We start from the raw sequence: 26,513 nt of genomic DNA, 5'->3' as shown, positions 1-26,513 counted from the left end.
TTTTATTTAGCAAGTGATTAGCATCAGTACAAGTAATATCTACAAATTAAAGGTACACTCTACTCCAGTCATCATCTATAGAACTGCAGAAACCCCCTTATGCATTTGCCCCATTCCCTATCCCTTTCCTAGTTGCCATGAAGGTGATGTTGTTGGGAGGTCTAATGAGACACCCCCCTTGCTCATGCACAGAAAGTGACCCCATTGATTTCAGTTGTTGTGCTTTCCGGCCGCTGAAATAAAATGGCAATCATCATCCGACTGCAGAAGAGGTGGGCAGCTTTTTTTTTTCTTTTTTTTTTTTACATTTTATAGAATATATAGTGATGTGTAACATGTGTTCATCTTTGGGGAGTGTGCCAGGGACATTAAACTGTCCTTTTTGATTGTATCTGTTGTGCAAGGCTGTCTGCCCTTATCTGATGCTGGAATGGTGGGCTGTAGAGTCGTGGGTCCAAAAGTATCCTCAATTAAAATAATTTATTAACATAATTAATATGTCAGAGATAGGTGTCAAAAAGGTAACATTGGAAATCTGGAATGTGACAGCTCCCCCTTATAGTTATTCATTTTTGAAGTGTCGTATTTTACAGAACTGTACAGTTTAGCTGAAGCAATGAAAAGACGGGCTGGAAAAGACAGAATCGTGATTGGCATTACACGCCCCTGCTTTTCTTTACAATGATGTGAATTTCAGGAACCCTCTGGAATTTAGTTCTTTCATTTTCGTAGGAATCGAAATTTAAATTTAAAATCATGTTACTGTCAGTGTTGACAGGCACAGAGAATGGTCTGAAAGCCAGACGATGGGTAGGGTACACTCTTGCACAGGTGCTGCAGCTTCCCCTAAAAGGTAAAAGGTTTATTTATTTATTTTTTGCAAACAAAATGCATTTTAACCCCTTAATGACAAAGTCTGTACAAAATGCATTGTTTTCAATGGGTTTAGGGAGCGCCGATTGTCCTTAAGGGGTTAAAATACTCACAAAGTACATTATTTATTGATAGGGGTGCATTGGACGGTGCCTTTAGCTGATCATCTCAGTTCAGGCAAAGCTTCATATCTTGCCCGTTGGTGAGAGCCCAACATGGTGGATTAAATTAGATGGCACTGAGCATTACCTTGTTGTGTGCAACTATAAAATGTAATTGAGAATCATGATCACTGCTATCTGTCCTCTGCTCGACACCCTGTCAAGTTTAGTCACACAACTCAGTTACATAAAATGCACTTAAAACACAATAAATAACATCAAAATGTATCAGAGCCCTTCTATTGACACGTGTATTGGGCACAGCAGATGCGCCCCCTTATAGTTATTCATTTATGAAGTGTCGCATTTTACAGTTAAGTTGAAGTAATGAAAAGACGGGCTGTGAAAGACAGAATGGTGATTGGCATTACACGCCCCTGCTCTTCTTTGCAGTGACGCGGATTTCAGGAGCCCTGTGGAATTTAGTTCTTTCATTTGATTAGGAACCGCAATTTAAATTTAAAATCGCGTTACTGACTGTCAGCCTTGACAAGACTTTTTCATCCAAGGCTTTGAATGCAGGTAATTGTGTTGCTCAAACAAATAACGTCACATGCCATAGATTGTTACTGGATGCTACATGCATGTGTAAGGCTTAAAGGCACTGCGGGATATTTCTATATAAAACAGAACACACTAGGCTCATATGTTATTTGCGAGGCACATTACACACTAACAGCGTTCACCCCATGAAATAACTTAACATCACAGGGGCTTTATTGTGAAGAGCCACTGCAGTGCCGCGTATTGTTGTGTTAATGATGTATAAAGAGCTGCTTAATATGTGAAGCAGGAGGCAATTGAAAAAGGCATGCAGCGAAATGTGAATACATATGTATATATATAGACCCACAGTATGTTACATTGTGTTCAAAGGAGAGAAAGGTTGGTGTATACACTATATGTACGCAGTGTATTTATAGCTAGAAGTACATCGAGTGGAATTGTTGGCAGTCCGAAAGAGCTCATCTATGCTACTAATTCTTCTTATGAACTTCTGAGTTGTAGCATGTAACTAGGAAATATATTTCTAATAATTGTCGATTTCTGCCTATTATTGCACTAAGCTAATAAGCTGCAAGGTCCTCTTACTATTTAATAAAAGTGAAATGTAAAATACACAATGTACTGCTTTGAGTCAATACACAAGCCAGTGCTTTTATTATACACGCAAATGTTATCTAGCGTTGTGTGGTGGTTAAAAACATAAATCATTGTGTTCACTTCACACTTGTTTTCTTACCTGCTGTCAAGTGAACAGTGTCTGCTTTATCTCTGCTAATATATGTACCGTAAACTTGAGTGAGCAAGCAAAGAGCATTTCTTTTATTTCTTATGGGATTTATCCCCTTAATGACAATTGCCGGTCCTGGCACGGCACGGAAAAGCATGTGCTTTACGACAATTGACGTGCCAGGACCGGCACGTCTTTAAACGGGTGCAGAAAGCGATCTACTATCGCTTTCTGCACCCAAAAAGCGTTGCTGAATGCCTCGACCTCGAGGCATTCAGCAACGCCGCGATCGGCACGAAGGGGCCATCTCTGGCCCCTCCACGGGGCGTCAACATCCGCCATACTTTGTATGGCGGCGGACGCCCGTTTTAAAAGCGTTTAGGAGGCGATCGATGATCGCCTCCTAAACTTAAATGGTGTCGCTGGAATGCCTCGATCAGGAGGCATCCAGCGACACCAAACACTAACCTTTTGATGGGCTGTGACCGCTCCGGAGAGCGGTCACAGCCGCAGCTGCCGGCAATCTTCGCCATCAAGGAAGATGGCCGCTGCCCTGTAACAGGAACCAACAAATTTTAAAATTTAGCTAGATGGTCCAGACCATCTAGAGAACTTTGGCTCCACTTGCAGGTTGAATACAGGTACTGCATTCACCATACAAGTCAATGGAGCCCAGCTTTCTAATCACAGTGTGATTAGTAAAAATAAATTAAAAAATAAAATTAATAATAATTAGAAAAAAATAGTAAAAAAACAGTAAAATGTAAAAATCATTTCCCACTGATGTCACTATCAGGGGAACCTCCAAGTTGAAAAAAAATGTTAAAATTTTTTTTTAAAAAAAATAATAATAAAAAAAAAATATATATATATAAAAAATATATTTTTGTGAGCAAGTCCTAAAATTAGCATATTAGCTTAAAACAATTCTCGCATGGAAAGAGTTAAAATACTGGCATATTAAATGCCCGTGGGGTGTCTACTTTTAAAAAATGTATGATTTGATGGGGTAAATTGAATGGGCCAGGTTCAACAACGTCCCAATTAACACGGGGGGAAGGATGGCCACACATCTAATTTCCAATTAGAAAAATGCACACGTACCAAATGTGGCCTTTTAGTTCCCCCAAAAAATGACACACCCATGCATGTGGGGTATCACTGCACTCAGGAGATGTTGCTGAACACATTATGGGGTGTCGTGTGACAGCGGCATATACCAGGAGCTGTAAATTCATACATAAAGTAGGTGTGTGGGGGAAAAATACACACACAAAAATATTACTGCAAACTTTGAAAAAATGCTGGTGGTAAAATGTGTGCATGCAAAGAGTTAAAATACCAGCATTTAAAATACCCTGTGGTGTCTAGTTTTGAAAAATATATGGTTTTGTTGGGCACACTGAAATGGCCTGGCTCAAAGATGTACCAAATAGGGCATGGGCAGTGGATCCAAATGCCAAAGTTCAACAATGAAAAAAGCGCATGCCCCAAATGTGGCCCTTTTGCCCCAAAACAGCCAGGCAAAATCATTCATGTGAGGTATCTCTGTACTCAGGAGATGTTGCTGAACACATATTGGGGTGTTTTGTGATAGTGACATAAACGAGAACATTTTAATTCATACCTGAAGTAAAATGTGTATGACAAAACAAATGCAAAAAAATGACTACCATAAAGTTTGACAAAGACTGGTGGTAGATATGGTGCATGGAAAGAGTTAAAATACTAGCATTTGGAATACCCTGGGCTGTCTAGTTTTCAAAAATATATGACTTGATGGGGTAAATTGCATTGGCCGGGTTCAAAGATACCCGAAATGGCACAAGGGGGGAAGAATTACCAGATTTGGAAAAAATGGCTTTGAAATAGCAAAACGCTACCTGTACTTATTGCCCCATAATGGGTAGAAAAAAGCAAAAAAACATAAAAACATTGGGTATTTCTAAACTCAGGACAAATAGTAGAATCTATTTAGCAGGTTTTTTCATTACCTTTTATAGATGAGTAAAAGATTTTTCAACTAAAAGTTAGAAACAGTCATTTTTTTCTAAATTTTTCACCATATTTTATAATTTTTTTAATAGTAAATAATATGATACAATCAAAACAATGTCATCTAAAGAAAGCCCTTCTTGTCCTGAAAAAAACAATATCTAATGTGTGTGGGTTCAGTAAACGGGAAAGAAGAAAATTACAGCTAAACACAAGCAGCGCAGAAATGTTAAAAAGGCCATTGTCACAAAGGGTACAAAAAGTAAAATCAGCCTTTGTCTCGAAGGGGTTAAATCCAACTGTAGGTTATAACAGAATGGTACATAAAACAAAACATGGCAACCAAGAATAAAATGAAATGACCCCCCGTTCAAAAGTCTGCATACCCTTAGTTCTTACTATTGTGTATTGCCCCCTTTAGCATCAATGAGAGCGTGCAGTCTCTCTTTATAATAGTTGTCTATGAGGCCCCAAATTCTTGCAGGTGGTATAGCTGCCCATTCATCATGGCAAAATTCCTCCAAGTCATGCAAAGTCTTTGGTCGTCTTGCATGAACCGTACGTTTGAGATCTCTCCAGAGTGGCTCGATGATATTAAGGTGAGGGGACTGTGATGGTCAATCCAGAACCTTCACCTTTTTCTGCTGTAACTACTTGAGGGACAAGGTGGCCTTGTGCTTGGGGTCATTGTTGTGCTGGAAAGTCCTAGAGTGTCCCATGTGCAGCTTTCATGCGGAAGAATGCAAATTGTCTGCCAGTATTTTCTGATAACATACTGCAGTCATCTTGACATCAATTTTCACAAGGTTCCCTATACCTTTAGAGCTCACACACCCCAAAACATCAGTGAGCCACCACCATCCTTCACAGTGGGGATGGTATTCTTTTCGCTATAGGCCTTGTTGACCCCTCTCCAAACATAGCGCTTATGGTTGTGACCATAAAGTTCAATTACATTGCAATTTAAAAAGCCACAGGTATGGGAAATTAACCTTTAACTGCCATTTTAACCTGTGGGTGTCACCTTGTGTGTCTGTAACCAGGTCAAACATTCAAGGGTATGTAAACTTTTGATCAGGGTCATTTGGGTGATATCTGTTATCATTATGATTTAAAAAGGAGCCAAGCTATGTGATAATAAATGGCTTCATATGATCACTAGCCTTAAATAAAAGAGGCTTTTTTTTTCATGATTTTGTCATATTTTCAAAATCAATGCCAACATTTTACAATTTCTGCCATGCCATCTGCATAGAATTTCATTATTCTAAAAGGTCAAGTTAGTAAATTAATTAAGACTAGGGTTGCCACAGCTACTGACCGTCCATAAATTCTACAACTTCACATGATTAAATAGTGTATGAGTTTCCGTGTCAAACAGCATTTGCTAAAGACTATACAGTGCAGTTCCTTTATTTAAGTGACCTATAGCTTTTGCTGTTTCACTTGAACTTCTTAAGACTAAGGGCGTAATATTAAGTCCTCCACTACTGTCACTGATAGGGACCTAGACAGACAAGCAGGAGCCAGTAAGAGCCAATTCCCTGCACGTTGCTAATCACATGCACATAACCAACTCCAATGTTTATCAATATTGCCACTGGCAGTGATCACTGCCTCTCTCTGCTTCACAGAGGGATGCAAGACAACTGGGGTGAGTACAAAAACATTTATTTTTTATAATTTGGATTTTTAGATGCTTGATTGCTCGATTTTAGAGTTATCAGCAGTCTTTATTCAGCGACCTGTTGTTTTTTGTTTTGCTTTATTTAACCCTAAATGGTAAACCCCCCCATTTTTATACTTATGAGAGCTCAGGGGGACTAATCTTAGTGCAGATCATTCCTGCAGAAAATTCATAATATATAGTATTTATATTTTAAATAATAAATATAAATAAATGTAGCAGTTTTTTCTAAGTACTCAAAGCAGCCAGTTGTACATAAAATACTTTATTTTAAGGGGGGGCCAAGGTCGAAATAAATCCTGCCCCCTATCAATTCATGTGGGTGAACATTTTATTAACAGTTGTATTGATTTCAAAAGACATATACTTGTTTTAGAGAGTGTGGTTAGAGGCTTGAATAGGGTAAGTACTTAATCAAGATTTTTTATGTGACTTTTTGACGTAATGATAACTAAAATGTTTACCGTAACCAAGTTACGCATAAGTATTTTATCAAAGCAATATCACATGAATGCTATAATAGGAAATGATTATGGTGCTAGATCTTATTACAATACAGATTGCAAAGGGCGCGGTGATATCTGGGGGTCTGACACCTGCTTTAGTGCATAACATGATGTACTTTCGGAACTGCTTGGCATTCTGGGTAATAATATACAAGTAAGCTACATAAACACCAAAACGTGATGCTGTCTGAGAAAGATTCATCAGAGCTTTATGTGTAAACACAGCTGTTGTGCCTGTCACGTCTATTGATTTCAGCGATATTCGTGCGCACAATTAACCTTTTAATGCACAATAATATGATGACTCACTGTGCAAGAGCTCTTTGTTTTTAAATTTAAAAAAGGCTAGAGTAGAAAATGAAGTATATTCTCTACAGGAAAAATAATTAAAATAAAATCAATTAATTCCCTATAATTGTGCCATTCAAAGGCATACCTTTGTTTATACTTCCATATACATGGTGTTATAACATTATTGTTACATTTTTTCAGACAGAAAATGATATATTATGAAAATCTATGCTCTCTTTGAAATCAATACTGGCTGCCTGGGCATGATAGGAGTGTAATTGCTGTTAGCAATTATATATGTATATATATATATATATATATATATATATATATATATATATATATATGTATATATATATATATATATATATATATATATATACATACGTATATATATATTTTTTTATTGTTCTGTCCAATTTTGGTGTGTTACTTACTTTTAAAAAAAGTATGGTTGGACCAAAATTGGACAAAGAAATCCACAACAAAGAAATCAATAATAATAATTATATATATAATCGCTAAAAGCAATCACACCTGTAACGTACCTGGCTGCCGGTCCCTCCGGGTCCGCGGATCTTCAGCCGCCACGGAAGAGGGGGAGACCCCCCACCTTGCCGCAGCAACCTCAGCCGCCACGGAGGAGGGGGAGACCCCCCACCTTACCGCAACAGCCGCAGCCGCCGAGGAGAAGGGGGAGACCCCCCGCCCTACCACAGCAGCTTCAACCGCCGCGGAGGAGAGGAAGACCCCCCCTCCTCCGCAAGACAGCTTCTGCCGCCGCGAGGACGGGGAAGACCCCGCAACTCCACACGGCAGCCGCCGCCTTCTGAATCCTGGTCTGGTCCTGCCGCGCGTACGCGCTCTTCCGCACGCCACCTAGTGGCGCCAGCCGGTACTACCGGTCCTTTTAGTAATTTGAGGTCTCGCCAACCCCAAGATGGCCGCGGACCGGAAGTGACGTAACGGCATTTTGAATTTATGGCGGGAAAATGCTAATTGAAGTCTGCACTTCCTCTTTCTATTTAAGAGCCTCAGAAACCATTCACCTTGCCTTCTGATGGTTGTACCTATCTTGTATAGTGTCATCTCAGTACGCGTTCCTGTTATTGATTCCTGGCATCTGACTCCGGCTTACATTACGACTATTCTGACTTCTGGCTTCCTGACCTCGGCTTACCCTGCAACGATCCTGACTTCTGGCTTCCTGACCCTGGCTTGCTCATTGGCTATTCTATACTGGACTCTGGTGTTCTGTCTTTGGGACTTGCACACGCTGTTCTACCTGATTACAGGTTCTACATTACGCTGTGCGTGACACACCCCTGTGATTACAGCCTTCCTACCCCCCAACACACACACTTACACATCCATGCTATCACACACATACTCATTCACAAACATTCATTCACAAACATTCAGCATAAACTACAGCATAACACTCTCAGACACTTACTAATCCACTCTCACTGAATGCTTTCCTACCTTTTCTCTGTCACTGTCACTTTACCTCCTGCTCTTCGTTCTTCCTCTTGGCTCTTCTTCCTCTTCTTCTCTGTCCTGTCCTTCCGGTGCAGTGAGTGCGGAAGGCGGTGGGCGTGGCTTCAGTGTTGTGCGCCGGGATATGACATCAAATCCCGACGCACATCATCAGTTGCCGCGCGCGTCGCAAGGGAGCAGGATCGGAGGTCTGCATTAACAGACCTCCCGCTCTCTTGATTGACTTTAAGCCGTTGCAGGGAGATCTTTGATCTCCCAGACCGAGCCCTGCTCCTCTACCGTCCGCCTCTGGTGGGGTGCCGCCCTGGTGGCACCCCCCTGATGAGCGGCACCCGGTGCGGACTGCCCGCCCCTGGCTAGGTACGCTACTGGTCCTAAATTGGTCCTAAATGTTTTGGAATCATTCTCCTTAAATACCAAGTGCTGTCCCTTTCATAGCTTTTAGTATAACTACACTAACTAACTTATAACTAAAATACTTTTTTAAACTTAACTCTATAGCTTATGTTTCCTTATTACCTCAGGGTACCCTGGATCTGTTGCAAAACATTGAATTTGTGCGCTGATTTGAACCATTCGACCCAGTCTGCACATTTTTGCTGCTGCAAAAACCTCCAACCTTAGTCTATCTTTGATCTTGTGTTCACAACAGCTTTCTGTCCATTCCATGCATGCTTAAATCCGCTCACTGTATTAACCTCTTCCACTTCTTCCACATCCTCTCAGTAAAGAAATGATTTCAAACATCCCAACCGCATCTCTCACCTCCTGGTTTTAGATTATGGCCTGTTGTCCAATATTTATTTATTTGTCAACTATACCAGTTATTTTCCTGTTCTATTAACCTCTACCTTCTCCTCACCACTACAGTACATTTTGAACATTTGTTTTCCTTGAACTTTTTATATTTATCTCTCATTAGATTAGATCTTTATATCACAGCACGATTGGTATTCCACAAATACTCATGACTGCATTGATCATTGTTAAATACGACACTATTCATAGGCATAATTTATTTTATTTGAGTTTAAAATTTGCTTGTAATGCTTGTGACATTGATATGCTATAAATGGTTAGTAAGCAAGGGAATAGTTAGCTGTCATCTTTAATTATTAAAATTAGAATAAAGTTTTGTCGCAATTGCCTGGGGTTTGTTCCCATATGTGATTTATTACATTATACTTACATTACAATTTCCCAACAGGTTCTGTAGCACTCTTAAAAACAGCATACCTCCCAGGTGTCCCTGTTGTTCTGGGACTGTTCTGATTCACAGAAGGGGGTATATGTACAGTGTGCCAAGACATCATGCCTCTTCCAAGGGACAATAAAAAAATATAAAAAAAAAACAAATTAAGAAGCCTACTTCTCTGCCCACAGCCCAAGATATTAAAAAAATTGTGTGTAAGGGATTGTTCTGGTCTTTTATTGTCCTCTAAAACAAAAAAAAGAAAACTGTATGTGGGATGTTCCTTAGCAAAATCACAGTTTAATATGCCAGTGTTCCTCCCAGCTTCCCTTGCTGGAATATTACACGTCCTGGTCCTGCAGTATTGTTTGTGTTGTTGCCTGATCCATGCATTCTGGTTTTCAACCCCTGGCTCTGGACTCCGTTTCCCATCCCTGGCTATTCGACCTTGGACTCTTCTTGGTTTATGCCTCCATCTCATCCCAGTGTACCACAGTTTGACCTTGATGTGTATGACCTTGGCGTGCCTAAACTCGTCTGCCAGTCTTCACAGACTCCGCTGCCGGTGTCCTCAGTCCAGACTCTGCTGTCTGCCAGTTCCTCTGCCAGCCGTCTCCCAGGACCCGAAGCTGTGACAGCCTTAGTTCTTAAGGGGTTAAATGAATGTAGAGACTCTTAGGAGATTGTTATGGTAGAAGCAGTTGTTCATGTGCTTCTGTTTGCGCAAATTAAGTTTTAAATATAACACCTGCATATTGGTGATATGGGTGATACTTTCTTTCTGACGCCTCTGGGAGTCGGTGACTATTCTCAAAAGGATATCACTGGATATTTTGAATGTTTTCATACATTTTTTAGTATAGTATAAACATTTGTTTAGAATTCTAAAAGCAGTGTCACATTTCTTGTAGCAGCTTTTGTAGGACACATTGTTTCCTATAATCACTTTTGTACTCTTGTGCATCATGATATTATTGTGACTCCATTAAGCTTTGTTCTGTAAATTAGTAATTAATGATCAGATAATATCTATGTATATGCAGTATCCCATAGTCCGTCATGGGTTGAGGCAATTCTTACAAAATTAGTCCTCTAGCAACTACTTAGTGCTCCTCATTGTGCTTCTGGGCTGTAACTCTAGTTCCAACAAGGAATGATATAAAGGGGATATGGGTTAATTATTATTTACAAAATAGGGACATATATATCCTGAGCTAACACTAACACTTTAATGTGTGTCAGGAAACCACAGATATTTTTGTGTTTTTTAACTATTTGAGTGGCACTCAAAAGCATTACTTACTCCATTTACAGTCAATGACCTATAGATTATATAATTTATAGAGATTTAAGTTGGTATTTCAGATACAGATATTTCCATATATCATTGAATATTAAAAGTACAAAAGACTACAGAGATATTGTTGATTTTGTAGATTGTGAATTTTGTGTTATTGTCATTTATCATACACCCCATCATTTTTTTGTGTGTTAAAACACCAGAATAAGCCTGATTTGTTTTCCTTTGTAGAGCCAAGCCGAGGCCCATTACAAAGGCAGTAAACATGCCAAGAAGCTCAAAGCACTAGAGACAACAAAAAATAAGCGGAAAACTGCTTCCTCCAAGGACAGTGCAAAGGCAGTTATGAGCTCATCTGCGAACCACAAATCAGGTCAATAAAAGTTTTGGTTCTTTTCATTGATAATGTGATATCATGATGCTGGTGAAAATACATACATACCATTGTAATGCATGAAGAAGCATGATCTGCAAGAGTAACATGATTACACACAGTATGCATGTATTGCAGGCGTATCAGGCAGATTTAGTATGCAATACATGAAAATGGGTAATCTCCACTTCGGAAACATATTGTAAAAAATGTAACGTCAATAGCCATTTGGTTAGAGGTCCTAGTATGGGGACAACTGGAATCAAAATCAGCTTCCTCTTCCTCATCTTTCTCTAGTTCCTCTTCCCCTCTTTCTACTTCTTCTCCCATCTCTCTGTCTTCTTTTTTCCTCTTCTCTTTCACAAGTCTTCCTTTTATCACTCTCTTTCACTGTTCTTATTCTCTCTACTTCCTCCTCTCCCTTACACTCTCTTCTACTTTCCTATCTCTCACTCTCGCTACTCTCTTTAGCTCTCTCTTCTACTTGTTGTTTCTTCCTCTTCTCCTCTCTCGCTCTCTCTCCCTCTCTCGCTCTCTTAGGCACACAACACTGTTGTTTAGAGATTACATAGTTTACTTAGTATTTTAGACCATATGTCATAAAATAGCATTTTAACAGAAATGCAAAAACCACATTTACTCAATTCAGTCTGGGGTAGGGGCATGTCAAGTGCAAATTATCCTTTATTTCAACTCAATTTAATCATTGCAATGTTCTAAAGGTAAATATTTAACAGTATTTATGAGTGGTGAAGAACTGGTGAAGATACAAATGTGCTACCTCAGATTAAGAAAAATTGGATGTGTTGTGGCATTAGCAATGCTGTTTAGATCAGTAACTAAAAGGTCACCAATGTTTTAGTTGTAAGCTTGCGAGCAGGGCCCTCTCCACCTAATGTATCGGTTTGTCTGTCTGTCAATTCTAGTCTTGTCATACATATGTATTGTATTAAGCGGTGTGTAAATTGTTGGCACTATATAAATAAAATATAATAATAATAGTTTGTATATATGTATGTATAACACAGTGGTCGGACAGCAGGTGGCTTTTGTCGTAATTGGTACAGTAGTGCTGCAGAATTTGGTGCAGTTCCCATTGATGTGAAAGTTGTGGAATATTCATTTTTTACTAAATTGAAAACAATATCAGCCCAAAACTGTTCCTTATCTGATGTTATGTTTTCTGTCATTCAGTGTTCAAGGGCTACATGCTGATGCAGTAGCATCCTTTGTGGATGAATTTCATATAGATCATCACAGTTTATCTGTTTCCAGGGGAAAAAAACATTTCAACATGATTTTACTGTCATGCTTCAATGCCAAATGGAATATCAAGCAAGTAATAAAATATTACTTTACTCTTCTCTGTTGGAGAAAATTAGACATTGCCCTGTGCGGATAATGTGTCTTTGCAAAGAATGACACCACGCACTGGCTTATTTTCCCACCAGGCATGGGCACAGTCTATACAAGGTCCTAGCTCAATCAGTAGGTGATTGCTTGTCACGTACTGGTTAGAGAAAATTGGGAAATGCAGTTCAAAGCTGTAAGCAATTATGTCTTTATAAACATGGAACACATCTCAACTGGTGTTTCACCTCCTCTGGTAAAAACACTTTTGTAACTAAATGCAGCATCCGTAGTACTGTTGAATGCCATCTGTAATGCGACACAGACCTGTTAATATATGCTTACTCTGATACCCGTGTTATTATATTTTCTCTATTTTGTTCAGGTTATTGATACTGTATGTTTTTATGTATAGTTACTGTCTATTCATATAGTTGGTTGTAGTTATCCCCCTACCCAGTAGCCGTTCTCCCATGTGTCCCTTTGGTGCATATGTGACCACCTGCAGCACTCACTCTACTTCTCGTTCACTCTTTCTCAAGCTCTCTAAATGTTTCCCTACCTTCTCTGCCGACCACTTCCGCATCTTTTTCATCTTCTCTATTCTATCTTCTATCTGCTATATTCTTTCTTTATCCGCATCTCCATGGACATAACCCGGCAGCAACTTCCTGCCAAAATGGTGCCGCTGCTGTGACGTCCTCCCGGATCATCCAATCGAGGAATGAAATGCGTTGCCCGAAAGAAAATCGGCCAAATACGGACCGAAAAATTTGTCTGCATTATTTTTTGTCCCATTTGTGCATGTTTATTATTTACCAATATACAATTGCAAACATGCAGATTTTATCTATCAATACTTGATCACCAGCAGGCAATATGTTAGATCTCTAGATTGTAAGCTTGTCTGGTCAGAGCCCTCCTCACCTGTTGTTCTGTAAGTCAAATTAGTCTGTTATGCACTACTTGTTATGTCCTGTCTACCCATTGTACAGCGCTACAGAATATGATGGCACTATAAAAAAAAATAATAATCAATGTTTCTCAGTTAAAGCAGCATCTAGATTTTCCAAAATGAATTAACTTGTGATTGTACGTTTGTGTTACTGTATATAGCATATTCAAAGATTCTTTATCGGTTTGTCAGAATCATAATTCTTATTGAACATATAACATACCTTTTAGATAACTCTCCCCAATTTGCTCAATGTTAACCTGACAGATCCTTTACTATCTGTATCTGTAACATATATGTGTTTATATGTATGTTCATATAATGTTGGTATGACACACATACACATTTAGCTAAATATGCCATACCCATACTGGTTGTAGAAACAGAGGGTTAATGTGGTTATTCCCTGTTAGTATAATATATTATTTTGTGTGGGATTGACAAAGGCATTAAGAGAGAAGGAAGAGCTTGAAGCAGAGAGTAAGACAGAACACAAAAGTGAGAGAGCGTGTAAAACCCTTATTTCTTTTCTTTTTCTCTTTTCTTATTTCTCTTCAATCTCTTCCTCCTTTCTCTTATCTCCCTCCTTTGTCTTGTCCCCACTTGCCTCTTTTCTTTCATCTACTTTTCTCTCTCTTTTTATCTCTACTTTTCGTGTCCCCCTCTCTCCTGCCGTTTGTCTGTGATTTTTTTGTTTCTTTCTCTAATGAAGCACAAAATATTTTTGCTGCCAATTATTAAACCATGGCCCTGATTGCACCCCCAAGAGCAACCTTTCAAAGATTGTCCAGAAAATGGCTCTGAAAACTGTATCGACCATGCACTTGCACACCTAGGTCTAATGAAAATGAGAACACTAGACGAGTAAAGGGACACTGCAGGTGTATAGGAATGTAACTGGTAACACAGCAAGAGTTCATGAACACTTCAGATGGGCAACAAGATACAGCAGGACACATAGCCTGACAGAGGGTAGCACTGAGAGAACCCAGCATTAGACAGACCAAGATTGAAAGGCAAATACCTGATATCACATACAAGAGACAGAAGTGTAGTCTGGAAAGCCAATAGATCAAACCGGGATTGGTCAACTACTGGACACGATGTAAAAATGGACTGTAACCAGGAACAGAGACAATATGCAAGCTAATCACGAGCCATATGTCTGACAAGGTCTCAGGAATCTGTGGTTAAAACAAGCTAATGTTCAGCAACATGAGGGCAGTCAGTGGGATCAGGACAAGGGTCTGAAGGAAAGACTGTCTCTTGTAGAGCTGGCACAACTGAGCACAGGTGTTAGCTGTTTAAGTAGACAGAACACATGACTCCAAAATTGCCTGTTTTAGGAATCCCTTACTCTGCACGTGAGCCGATAGTTGGCCTGCTATAGCTGCTGGAGACAGAGTGACCCAGTGCTGCTGGTCTTCTAACGCTGGGTTCTACTGGTACATAGTGTTCATGACAGCGGCCAGCCAGCACTACCACATTAAAAATGATGTAATCCAACAAGGCAGTTTTCTGGAGGAAACATTTGTGTTTTTGCAAGGAATTTTTGCACTTCAAAAACCATTAAGCATAATTGGAAACAGTTTGCTTCTGAACAGGGGGAGGCAAATTATATGTGTGCCGTTTATTGAGACTCCAGTCAAGCTTTTATTTCTGTAGCTTCACTTACAAAATGAACATTTTGAAAAGATACATCTTATACACATTTTTTATATTACATTCGTTTGTGAATTATTTTTTATCTTTCGAATTATATTCTATTAGTTATTTGTTGATGGTAAAAATGAAACAAAGCAGGCTATTCCTTTTGTGAACACCCAAAACCTTTGGGGAGATGTTTGTTCCATAAAAGGGGATATTCATGTGCATTGACATTCAGTCGGCTCCACATATTACCATCCGTAATGAAATTGGAAATTCCAACAGTCCTCAGTTGGTCATTTTTTTTATTTATTTATATTTGATGTCGATATAATATATTTATTTTTTATTTATATATATTTTATATTGAAACTGCATTTTATATCAATTTAATTCCAGTCTCTTAGTCTACTAATTTCAGTAACGCTGTCACCAGTTTGTCTTTATCTTACTGCACTCGTTAGGAACGGCCTTTTCCTTGATGATTATAGCAGCTCCGTTTTTCTTTTTCACTATTTATTTTCCTCCTTTTTTTCTTTTCCATTATTTCACTGGCGCAGGTCTATGCCGAATTTCTCAATGACAGCAACTGACCTGTTTGTGCAGTACTTTTCCCATTATTTCACTTTGTTTTGCTCAATTATTCTTATAATCCTTGATGACTATATAAATATATTTGATCAAAGACAAAATATATAACTGAGATATACCTTATTAATATCTCATTGGCACGATTATATAATATAAAGTATATCAAACATAGATAAACAAGATTGTCTTTGTTTTATCCCATTCGTTTTCCTGCCCATACGGTTTAGACAAAAATCGGTGTGCATTTTTAATTTGGGAGCGAAATTCATTGCCCGGTTCCAACAGTCATTTACATTCTCACCCTCTCACTCTCTCACACTCACGCTATTATTCTAATTCACTCTCTCACGCTCTCTAAATGTTTCCCTACCTTCTCTGCCGACTATTTCCGCTTCTGCCGACCACTTCCAAATCTTCTTGTTCTTAATCTTCTATCTTTTATGTTCTATCTTTGTCCACATCTCTGCGAACATAACATGGCATGAACCCTAAATGGATTGAAGGATCCAGTGAGAGGACATCACTGAAAGCACAGCATAGGCAGTCTGAGTGGTCTGCGGCTGCACAGCCTCATACACAACAAACTGTGATGTGCTGTGTGTTCTGACACCTTTCTATCAGAACCAGCATTAACTTTTTCAGCAATTTGACAGTAACTTGTCTGTCTGTTTCAGCTACAGTAACTTGTCTGTTGGATTTGACCACACGAGCAGCCTTCGCCCCCTTTTGCATCAATGAGCCTTGGCTGTCCATGACCCTGTCGCTGGTTCCTTGCTTGGACCACCTTTGATAGGCACTGACCACTGCAGACTGGGAACACCCCACAAGAGGTGCAGTTTTGGAGATGCTCTGACCCAGCCGTCTAGCCATCACAATTTGGCCCTTGTCAAACTCGCTCAGATCCTTACAGTTGCCCATTTTTCCTGCTTCTAATCAACTTTGAGGATGAAATGTTCACTTGCTGATCGGTGTGTATATATATATATATATATATATATATATGAGTGTATAATGTAAGGAGATTGGAAGCCAAACCAATTACAGCTTCTTGCAGAAAACTTAAATCTCCTTTTTAATTGTATGCAGTCCAAACAACTTAAAATGTACCTGCTAGAAGGGTGTACACACCCTAACTCTTACACTACTATGCGCTACTGAGCAGCTAATTAACTGAACATTATTGCACCCAGATGTTATCCCTGTAACAACTAGCAACCCGGCTACTTACGTTTTATTTGCCTGCCATCTAATTTGCTTTTTCTGCTCCTGCAGTGAGAAACACTAATTTGATACCAAACTGGTACATGTGAATCCTAGAAATAACTTTCTTCTTAAAAGTTGAGTGACACTTTGGTTGGATTGGTGTTTGGAATACTCCCCCAAAATCTCAACCATGGGGAAGCACACCCTAAAAAGCATATAATTATTTAAAAGTTAGGGATATTCCTCTCAAACTATGATGAGTCCATACTAGAATAAAATTAATTCTATTAAAGATTATTATGTTTTTCTGATGCGTCGTTCAAATAGCACAAAAATACCAATGAAAAGTGTGTTCAACGCCTTAAATAACGTAGCTGTCCATAATCTTTTGTTTTTTTGGAAAAAAAACTTGCTGGCTTTCTTCTAAATCCAGAGTGTGAAATGAAAAGAGAATGAGAAATTGCGTTTCATATGGATTGTAGGTGACAGTACAGAAAGGGTAGCAAACACGTACTTCACTTTGTTCTGGAGTTTCTGTTGCTATGGCGTAATTGCATCCTGTTTTGTGCCTATGAAAAGGTTAGAGAAGGTTATAGAGCTCCATTCATCCTCGCAAGGTCACATAAGTAACCCTAGTGCAGTAAATAAAAGTGATTTCCTATTTGAGATTTTACAGTCACAACAATTCTTTTTCTTTTTCCTTTTTCTTTTATTTTTTTGCTTACGCTAAAAGCAGTTTTTTTTTTTTCTTACATATACAATATAGTGGTGATTTTTTGAGGGTTTATGTTATTATGTACATTGCACATGTCACATGGATAAGGTTCAAAAGTAACACCCTATGTACTTATTTTTATATATCTTTGCTTAGGATGGGTACGGTACATTGCACCTATTGGATTGAGATCAGGAATGTTTTAGACATGCTATATTGCCAAGCGTGTATTTAATATCATTGAATGTACCACGTGACAACTTGCTCTCACTCAATAAGTACGTTTTTATAGCTTTCAATCAACTCACCCTCAGTAAGCAAGAATTCCATGTTCCGTTGTCTTGGAGCTATAGGGCAGACATTTCAAATATTTTTCTGTTCATACCAATTGTTATGAATCATACAATGTGAATGTGTGAAGGTGATTGACTCTATGGGGTCTGTTTACTCAATCTCAACTTTGAGTGGCACTGTCAGGTGTCTCTTGCAACCGGAGTGGACCTTACTCCGCCTTCTGCCCATGTGAAAAAGGATATGGTCATAGTTGATGACTATTATTTGCATAATTGATTTACATTATGAGCCAGATATGGAGGAGTCAGGCGACACATATTCCAATTTCTCTGTTAAATATGTTCTTCCTTCCACTGTGAAGTAGCATTGTATCACAGGTTCCCCTTCATGAACTTCCAGCACTACTACCATTACTATCACAAGGCCTCAACCTTCTCGAGGAGTGTGTCTGATTCCCAGAGACAGGTTGGGCACAGACATCCACTGCACCAGCCTAGCCAGTCAAAGAAGCTAACACGACTGCTTGGTCAGCTTATCACTGCTGGAAGTGCGTCCTCCTCCATGATTGAGGGTAGCCCTCTTGTACAGTCCACCTGCCCTCCCTTTACCAGTCTTGCGTATCATTGTTGAAAGCCGAGCTGTTCAAGGCAGCTGGACAAACCATCCACTTCACCTCCAAATTGGTTTTCTGAAAACCAGTGGACCAAAGACCATTTTTTTGGTCCATGTGTAGTAAAAAAGAAAAGCTTTATTTTAGTACTATTCTGGACGCCACCTTAAAGCATTGATCAGTATCAATGAAACGTGTATTAGTCACGATATAGGCTCTTAGCAACTAATTTGAGCAAAGCAAGTTTATTGCAAAAGGAAGCATAGTGTTAACTACAATCCATGCATGAAGCCCTGAGACGTATTTAAGAGTGACAAGTTTACTGTCTGAGCTTAGAAGAAGCTCCATTTCTGGTAGAAATAGCACAGCTCAAGCAGTTAATAGTCTAAATGATAACACCCTCTTGTGAATTCATGGTGATAACTAAACAGAATTTATTTTTAACCCTTATGCATTTGAAAGAATTTCAGTAGACTTTTCTTCCTTTAAAAGGATAAGATGTTACTTTAGTTTTTGCATGTGCTTACCATAACATTAATGTGACTGTTTATTATCCAAAAGGAAATGCTGATTTACTTATCTGTCCTTAGATAACAACAAAAGATTTATTGAATCCAGCACTAAAAAGCATTTATCATTTTCGCTTTTAAATTGTTCCGTTTTATATTTTAATGCTGAAATAATAGTTGCTTACGCTAGCTAACAGCACAGCCAGGACACTATACGTACATTTTCATTTAGTTCCCACAATCCCTTATGCAATAAAAAATGCACTGAGGGCTGATGTGCATTTTAATTCAAAATAAAACAATAATGTTTGTTTAAAGGCTAAAGAAAGGCGAAACAAATGTCCACATTATTTTGAGTTTTGCTTACAAAGTTATTTGATCAGATTACTCCCTGGATCAACTTTCTAATACTACTGTCCTTTTAACAGTTGTAGTCCTTTATGTTATGCTTAACCAGAAAAGCATCCAGATTCCAGACCATCCGGAGTTACATAATACAACATCCTTAGGCAGAGAATTCCATATTCTTATTGTTCTTACTGTGAAGAACCCTTTCCTATGCTGATGCGGAAATCTCCTTTCCTCAAGTCTCAACTGATGACCCCGTGTCTTTTGTAGAGACCTCTTGGTGAATAGATCACTAGAGAGCTGTTTATACTGACCTTGTATGTATTTGTACGATGTGATCAGATCCCCTCTTAGACGTCTCTTTTCAAGTGAAAACAAGTTACGTTTTTCTAGTCTTTCTTCATAAGTAAAATTCTTCATTCCTCTAATTACTTTGTAGCCCACCCTCTGCACTTTCTCCGGCTCTATAACATCCTTCTTAAAAGCTGGTGCCCAAAATTGCACTGCATATTCAAGGTGAGGCCTCACCATTGCTTTATAAAGAGGTAAAATTATACTTTCATCTCCTGACTTAATACCATGCCAATACCTTTCTGGCTTTTGCAACCACTGACTGGCACTGCACTTTGTTCCTAAGTCTATGGTCTGCAATTATACCTAAGTCCTTCTCATTTTCTGCTTTTCCCTGTGCAGTGCCCTTAAGAGTATAAGTTGCATGCTTATTTTTGGTACCAAAGTGCATTACCTTACACTTATATATATTGAATCTCATCTGTCACTTATTTGACCAGTCCCCTAGTTTATCCAAATCATTCTGAAGAGAAGCTACAACCTGGTCAGACTTTATAACCTTACCTAATTTTGTGTCATCAGCAAACACAGACACGTGACTTCCAATATCTATTTCAAGATCATTAATAAATAAGTTAAAGAGAACTGGACCCAAGACAGGACCCTGAGGCACCCCACTTACCACAGTTGTCCAGCTTGAGAATTCACCGTTAACAACAACTCTTTGCACCCTGTCACTAAGGCAATTTCCGCTGGTGTGGAACAGTGTCAAATGCTTTTGCAAAATCTAAATAGACAACATCTACAGCAACACCTTGATCTATACATTTACTCACAACATAAATTGCAATTAGATTGGTCTGACATGATCTGTTCTTCACAAAACCATCCCTGTGAATAAGACTCACCTTTAGTACAGGTAGAGATAAGATGTTCCACAAGTATGCTTTATCATAATGGTACCAAATACTATTTTGCAAACTTTAATGTTAATAAAATGTACCAATTTCGTTAATTCATGCAAATGTCCGAAAACGAGGATGGAGGGAAGCAGAGGGAATTTTTATTTGCATTGTGTTGCTTTCATTGATGTCACACTCTTACTCACAGTCCAGCCTCAGACCCCCTCCTCCCGGTTTGGTCAAAGTCTCGGTCCTGTTTTGTCTCAGCCCTGTCTTGTTCCAACCCTGTCTTAGTTCTCAGACCTCAATCTTAGCCCATAGGACCATCTAATCATCAGTCATGCGTTATGGAGTATACATAATGTATCCCTTGCAGCAAGGCTCCTCCCTGACCTCCTCACCATTCTCCAAAAACACAACCATTCAAAAGTTTGAAGTCACTTGAAGTTTCCTTGCTTTTGTAAAAAATAACATCAAATATATCATAAATACAGCATAGATATTGTTAATGTTGTAAATGGCTATTGTAGGCGGAAATGTCTGATTTATAATTGAATATATTTATCGGCAACCATCTCTCCTCTGTTCCAGTGGCATGTTGTATTTGCTAATCCAAGTGTATGTTGAAAAGGCTAATTGATCTTTTCAAATTATGTTAGCACAGCTAGAAAAGTCTTTGTTTTCCATGAAAGTGACCCCAAACGTTTGATCATAGTGTAATTTGAGGGAAAAAAATATGTATTTTGTATCCTAAGTGATAAAAGGTTTCAAGTGGACATTAAAACATGTATAATTTGGCACCTGATATTAATGGACGTTGATGATATTTGAAGTGGACTTTTTTTTTTTAACTTTTCGGTCGGTTTACTAAAAGGCATTTGAATCCTTTCAGCGGAGGCTAATTTGCAGGGGCAAACTTATATGCGTTGGACTAAGTGCCCAACTTGTATATTCACTAATGCCAATAACAGTGTTTGTTACACAAATTGTAAACCTAGTTGGCATAATTACATATAAACTTTCAGAAGCAGTTCTATAAGCCAGACCCTCTGCTCTTGGGTGCAATGTACTAGTCGATCCTACATGTTGTACTGGCTTTGTGGCTTGTTTGTTAGTTTTGATTTTGAATGGTGTCACACAATTGGTTATCCTTTTGAAGACACTCATGGTCTCATTTATGTGGTCTGTCCCTACTTGTTCTCTGATGTCTGCCTAATACATCACATCTTTTTGCGTAGGAAGATTTAAAAAATCTAAGCTATCTGACAATCTTGCCTGCACATTTCAATACAAAAGAAAGAAAATCAGTAAATTATAGTGGTGTACGTATTTTCTACAGACTGATCGTTAAGCATGGATGCCGAACCTTCTTTACAGATAATTTATTTCTGCCACTAACTTTATGCAAATGTCATACTTTCTGCACATTTGGTGAATTTCTCCTCTGCTTTTTTTTTTTTTTTTGTAGATGAGGAGGAGAAATTAAAAGCCATCAGTTTGGTAGGTCATGGGATGGCAGAGATTCGAACATTCATTGCCAAGTCCGAGGTTGCAGTAACTGCGATGATACCAGCAACGCTCATCAAGAATGCAAACGGAACCACAAACGTTTCTGAATCTGAAGAGGAAAAAGCCAAGAAGCTACTGTACTGTTCACTATGCAAAGTAGCAGTCAATTCCTTGTCACAACTAGAAGCACACAACACAGGTAACACACTGTTAAAAGATAGTATCTATTTTTATGTGAAAATGAACTTTCATTAAAAAAAATGTTGACATTGAAAAAAAGGATCCAATGGATCCCATAAACTTTCTAGTGGCGGGACAGTGTGTTAAATGTGTCGGAACAGGAGGGCAGATCCAGAAGATGGATATATATTTATTAAAGGTGCTGTTCCACCAAATCTGATAAATTTAACTTTCTATAAACCCTTAATGACAAAGCCCGTACATGTACGGGCTCAAAATGCATTGTTTTCAATGGGTTTAGGGACCGCCCATTGTCCTTAAGGGGTTAATTAATTGTAGCATTAGAACAAATTCTAGTACTACTGAATGGCCACACAATTTTCAAAATATCTCTTTAATCTTGTAAAAAGTTAAAATTTGAAAGAAAATGCTTCATTGTCATGAGACACAAAAGCAGACCCTTATAGTTTGTTGCTATAGAAACATATAAGGCTTCTTAAAAGTTTGTTTTATTATTAAGTTGGTATACCTTCCAAGAAAAGAATAATTACTGTAACATTTAATACAGAATAATTACTCTAATTTAATATGACCCACTTAAACGAATTCAAGAACGCTGTGGACAAACTATTACAGCATATTCTCAACAAAAATTAGAAACGTGAAACATTTAATTAAGCTGTACCTTATTTTACTACTTAATCCAAAAAAACACTTTAAAAATTGCTGCTGATGCAAACGATTATAATAATTACTAAGATGGGCAAAAGTAATTAAAAAGTAATTGTGTTACTTGTCTGCTAGCTGTATTTGACTATTCAAATCAAATATGTTACAAATGTGACTTAATCACATAGAAGGGGGCACTTCTACAAATAAACAGTAGCAGTTCAAATTAACCTGGGATCCAACTTGTGGAAGGCATTAAACCCCCACTCAATCCAGAGTTGGACCAGAATGTGATAATCCCCAAGTGAAATCTGGTAGGGGTTACTTACCCAATTAAAAGGATCACATGCAATGACAGCCCCCCCCCCCCGAGCAGCCCAACAAGATTGAGTCCCTGATACAATTCCAAGTTGGAAGAGTTAACTTTGGGAAATGTTATGATTAAAGTGTGATATGTATGTACAGAGCCGGCCCGACAATGGAGCCGAGTGGGGCAACTGCTCCAGGCACTTTTGAAGGGGCAGCAAAGAGCCCTTTTTTTTTTTTAAGCGGAAGAGAGAGAGAGGGGCACCAAGTGGTTTTTACTTACCAGTTGCCAGTACCCGCTCTGTGCCCCTCTCTCTCTCCTCTGCGAGCCATCTAGCTCGGTCTCGGTGCAAGCCGGCACCGGGACCAAGCAGGGGGACTCGTCGCAGTACTGCTGAAAGGTAAGTACAAGGGGGGGTAGGGTAGATAATAGGGAGGGAGGGAGAGGAAGGGTAGATAATGGGGGGGCGGCAGGGTAGATAATGGGGGGGGGCGGCATTTTAAACTTCACCCCAGGAGGCATTTTGTCTTGGGCCGGCCCTGTGTATGTGTATATATATATATATATATATATATATATATATATATGTCATATTATAATGTTCAGTAGTGGAAAATCTGATCCGTAAGAGGTTAAAATAATACTTCGGGATCTGCTGGTAGAAAATCTAAAACTGCATCCCTGATGGAAAAATGGTGAAAAATACTTTTTCTGATGTCATGATGCAGAGTTGCAAAAAGGGCAGCAATGTTATTTAAAATATCTTACCTTCTCTGAATTTATCAATGCAACGGAACCACAAAACAATATTTTAAATTAGCAGGAAAATGAATAAAATCTTTTATCGGTGCATCCTTATTTTCTTTCTTTTGTTTTTGTCTTAAGGTTCTAAACACAAGACAATGCTTGAAGCACGAAATGGTGCAGGTCCCATAAAATCCTATCCCAGATCCGGATCCAGACTAAAACTTCAAAACGGTAGCAAAGGGTCAGGTTTACAGAACAAAACATTTCATTGTGAGATCTGTGATGTGCATGTGAACTCGGAAATTCAACTAAAGCAGGTAATGTCATCAAATAAGACTCTGATCAAACAAGACTTTAATCGATTGGAATAATCACAATATGTTAGTGAGAACAGCTATATTAAAAACATATTACAGGGTTGGTTTTCTACTGAAAAATATCCTTTTAAAAAATGAGTTTGAATGAGGGAGGTGAGTTTCGTGTAATGATGTTTTGCTCCACGTGAAAACAAAGTCGGAATTGGTTGAGGTAAATAGCCCATTTTATAGCCTTTTGATTTTGATTGGAAACATCAACATTAATTCATAAACTGTATGTGAACTATGTTTATATAATATGCATTTTTTTTGTGAAAGTATCCTTTTGGTACTATTTTGTTATCTTCTTTAAGAAGTCTCTACAACATCTTCAGAAGTGATTCTCAATAATTATACTTCCAAAATTCATTTAAATTGATTGCATGGTCTTTTGCTTCACATTTTATATTATTTTATAAAATGACTACTTTATGTGTCCAGAACTTTGTGCAAAATGTTCCTAACGACCCACAGTTACAAAACATAGTTGAAAATACCTGCTTGCTTTTCAGAAGATGTAAAGGCCTATTGTGTCTTGACATTTCTGTAGATATAAAAATAGCCAATTTTTTTGTGAAACTAACAAAGTATTTTATGATTACTTTAGCACATTTCCAGCAGAAGACACAAGGACAGAGTAGCAGGAAAGCCAACAAAGCCTAAATATAGCCCATACAACAAACTTCAGCGAAGTCCTAGTATTTTAGCGGTGAGTACATATGCAATGTTCAATGAGGTCATATCAATTAATGGTAGCTTTACTTCTGTACAAACATATTGAGTGCTTCTGACTTTTTATAGCTTTGGACAAGAAGTTGCAGGAAATATTTTCGCCAAGTGTCTCTAAGTGGTCTGTCTGTCTATTATTTTGTTAAATGTACCTGAGTTACACCAAAATATGAATAATTTGAAAGTTATGTTCACAAGGAGTTTACCTATACTCCTCCTCACTGTTTTCTATTTATAGAGGTAACAAAGGATGATGCAAATAAAGTAGATTCCACAGATTCCAGCATGTTGACAATATTTTGACAATTTAATACAATTAAATGCAACAAATACAATTAAATATAGTTTGGGTAGGTTTTCAACAAATTTGGAGCTGAGGCACGCATAGAATATATATTCCATTGCAAAGGGAGGTAAGTATTTGGGTGATGTAAATGAGGTTCTGCTCAGCCGTAGCCCTGTTTTACATCCAACAGTCCTTTTATCTTTCCGCTGACTTTCTCCTGCTCTCATTGCTTTAATTAAAAAAAAGTGGAAACTTCAAGCTCATCCTGGGTTTTAGAGGTATTGTAGGTTAAAGGCAAGCAACCCAACCCATACTTAATTCTTTACATTTAGGGGTAACGACAAATGAGAAGGATTTGGGAATTGTTATAGACAACAAACTAGGCAACAATGTGCAATGTCAGTCTGCGGTTGCTAAGGCCAGTAAGGTATTGTCGTGTATAAAAAGGGGCATCAAGTCGCGGGATAAAGATATAATTTTGCCTCTGTATAAATCAATGGTAAGACCGCACCCTGAATATGCTGTGCAATTTTGGACACCTTTTCTAAAGAAGGATATCATAGCACTAGAAAGGGTGCAGAGGCGGGCTACAAAATTAATAAAAGGAATGGAGCACTATAGTTATGAAGAAAGGTTAACTAATTTAAATCTGTTTAGTTTAGAAAATCATCGCCTCAGAGGGGATATGATAACGTTATATAAATATATTCGGGGCCAATACAAACCATTGTGTGGAAATCTGTTCATAAACAGGACTATGCATAGGACACGTGGTCATGCATTTAGACTGGAAGAAAGGAGATTTAGACTAAAGCAGAGGAAAGGGTTTTTTACAGTAAGGACAGTAAGGATGTGGATTTCTCTGCCTGCAGATGTAGTTTTATCAGAGTCTGTACAGACGTTTAAACTGCAACTGGATGGATACCTGGAAAAACATAATATTCGGGGATATAATCTTTAATTATGGGGAAACAGCTTATTGATCCAAGGAGAAATCTGACTGCCATTTTGGGGTCAAGAAGGAATTTTTTTCCCTGGTTAGTGCAAAATTGGAAAGAGCTATGTAATTTCTTATTATTGAAATGTTGGTCAAGGCCGTTCTATTGTCATGTTCATTAGACTTGTTGGATAGGACAGATATGTTTAAAAAACAAAAGAGGACAGCCGTTTAGATTCAGGCTGTAAAGCTCTAAAACACGGGAG

The 26,513-nt window shown here is 38.4% G+C and overlaps 1 protein-coding gene across 2 annotated transcripts in view; it reads left to right on the top strand.

Annotated features, from left to right (window-relative positions):
* ZNF385B (zinc finger protein 385B) overlaps positions 1-26,513 on the top strand; it is a 155,808-nt gene that overhangs the window by 127,518 nt on the left and 1,777 nt on the right. For both annotated transcript variants that reach the window (XM_053471017.1, XM_053471019.1), the window contains 4 exons: positions 10,971-11,112; positions 21,996-22,235; positions 24,078-24,256; positions 24,903-25,004. In XM_053471017.1, coding sequence (XP_053326992.1) covers positions 10,971-11,112; positions 21,996-22,235; positions 24,078-24,256; positions 24,903-25,004 — 663 coding nt within the window. The remainder of the gene's footprint in view (positions 1-10,970; positions 11,113-21,995; positions 22,236-24,077; positions 24,257-24,902; positions 25,005-26,513) is intronic.

This window comes from Spea bombifrons, chromosome 7 (genome assembly GCF_027358695.1).
Source record: "Spea bombifrons isolate aSpeBom1 chromosome 7, aSpeBom1.2.pri, whole genome shotgun sequence".
In the NCBI taxonomy this organism is placed as follows: Eukaryota; Metazoa; Chordata; class Amphibia; order Anura; family Pelobatidae; genus Spea; species Spea bombifrons.
This window is presented reverse-complemented; position numbering and strand designations above follow the sequence as displayed.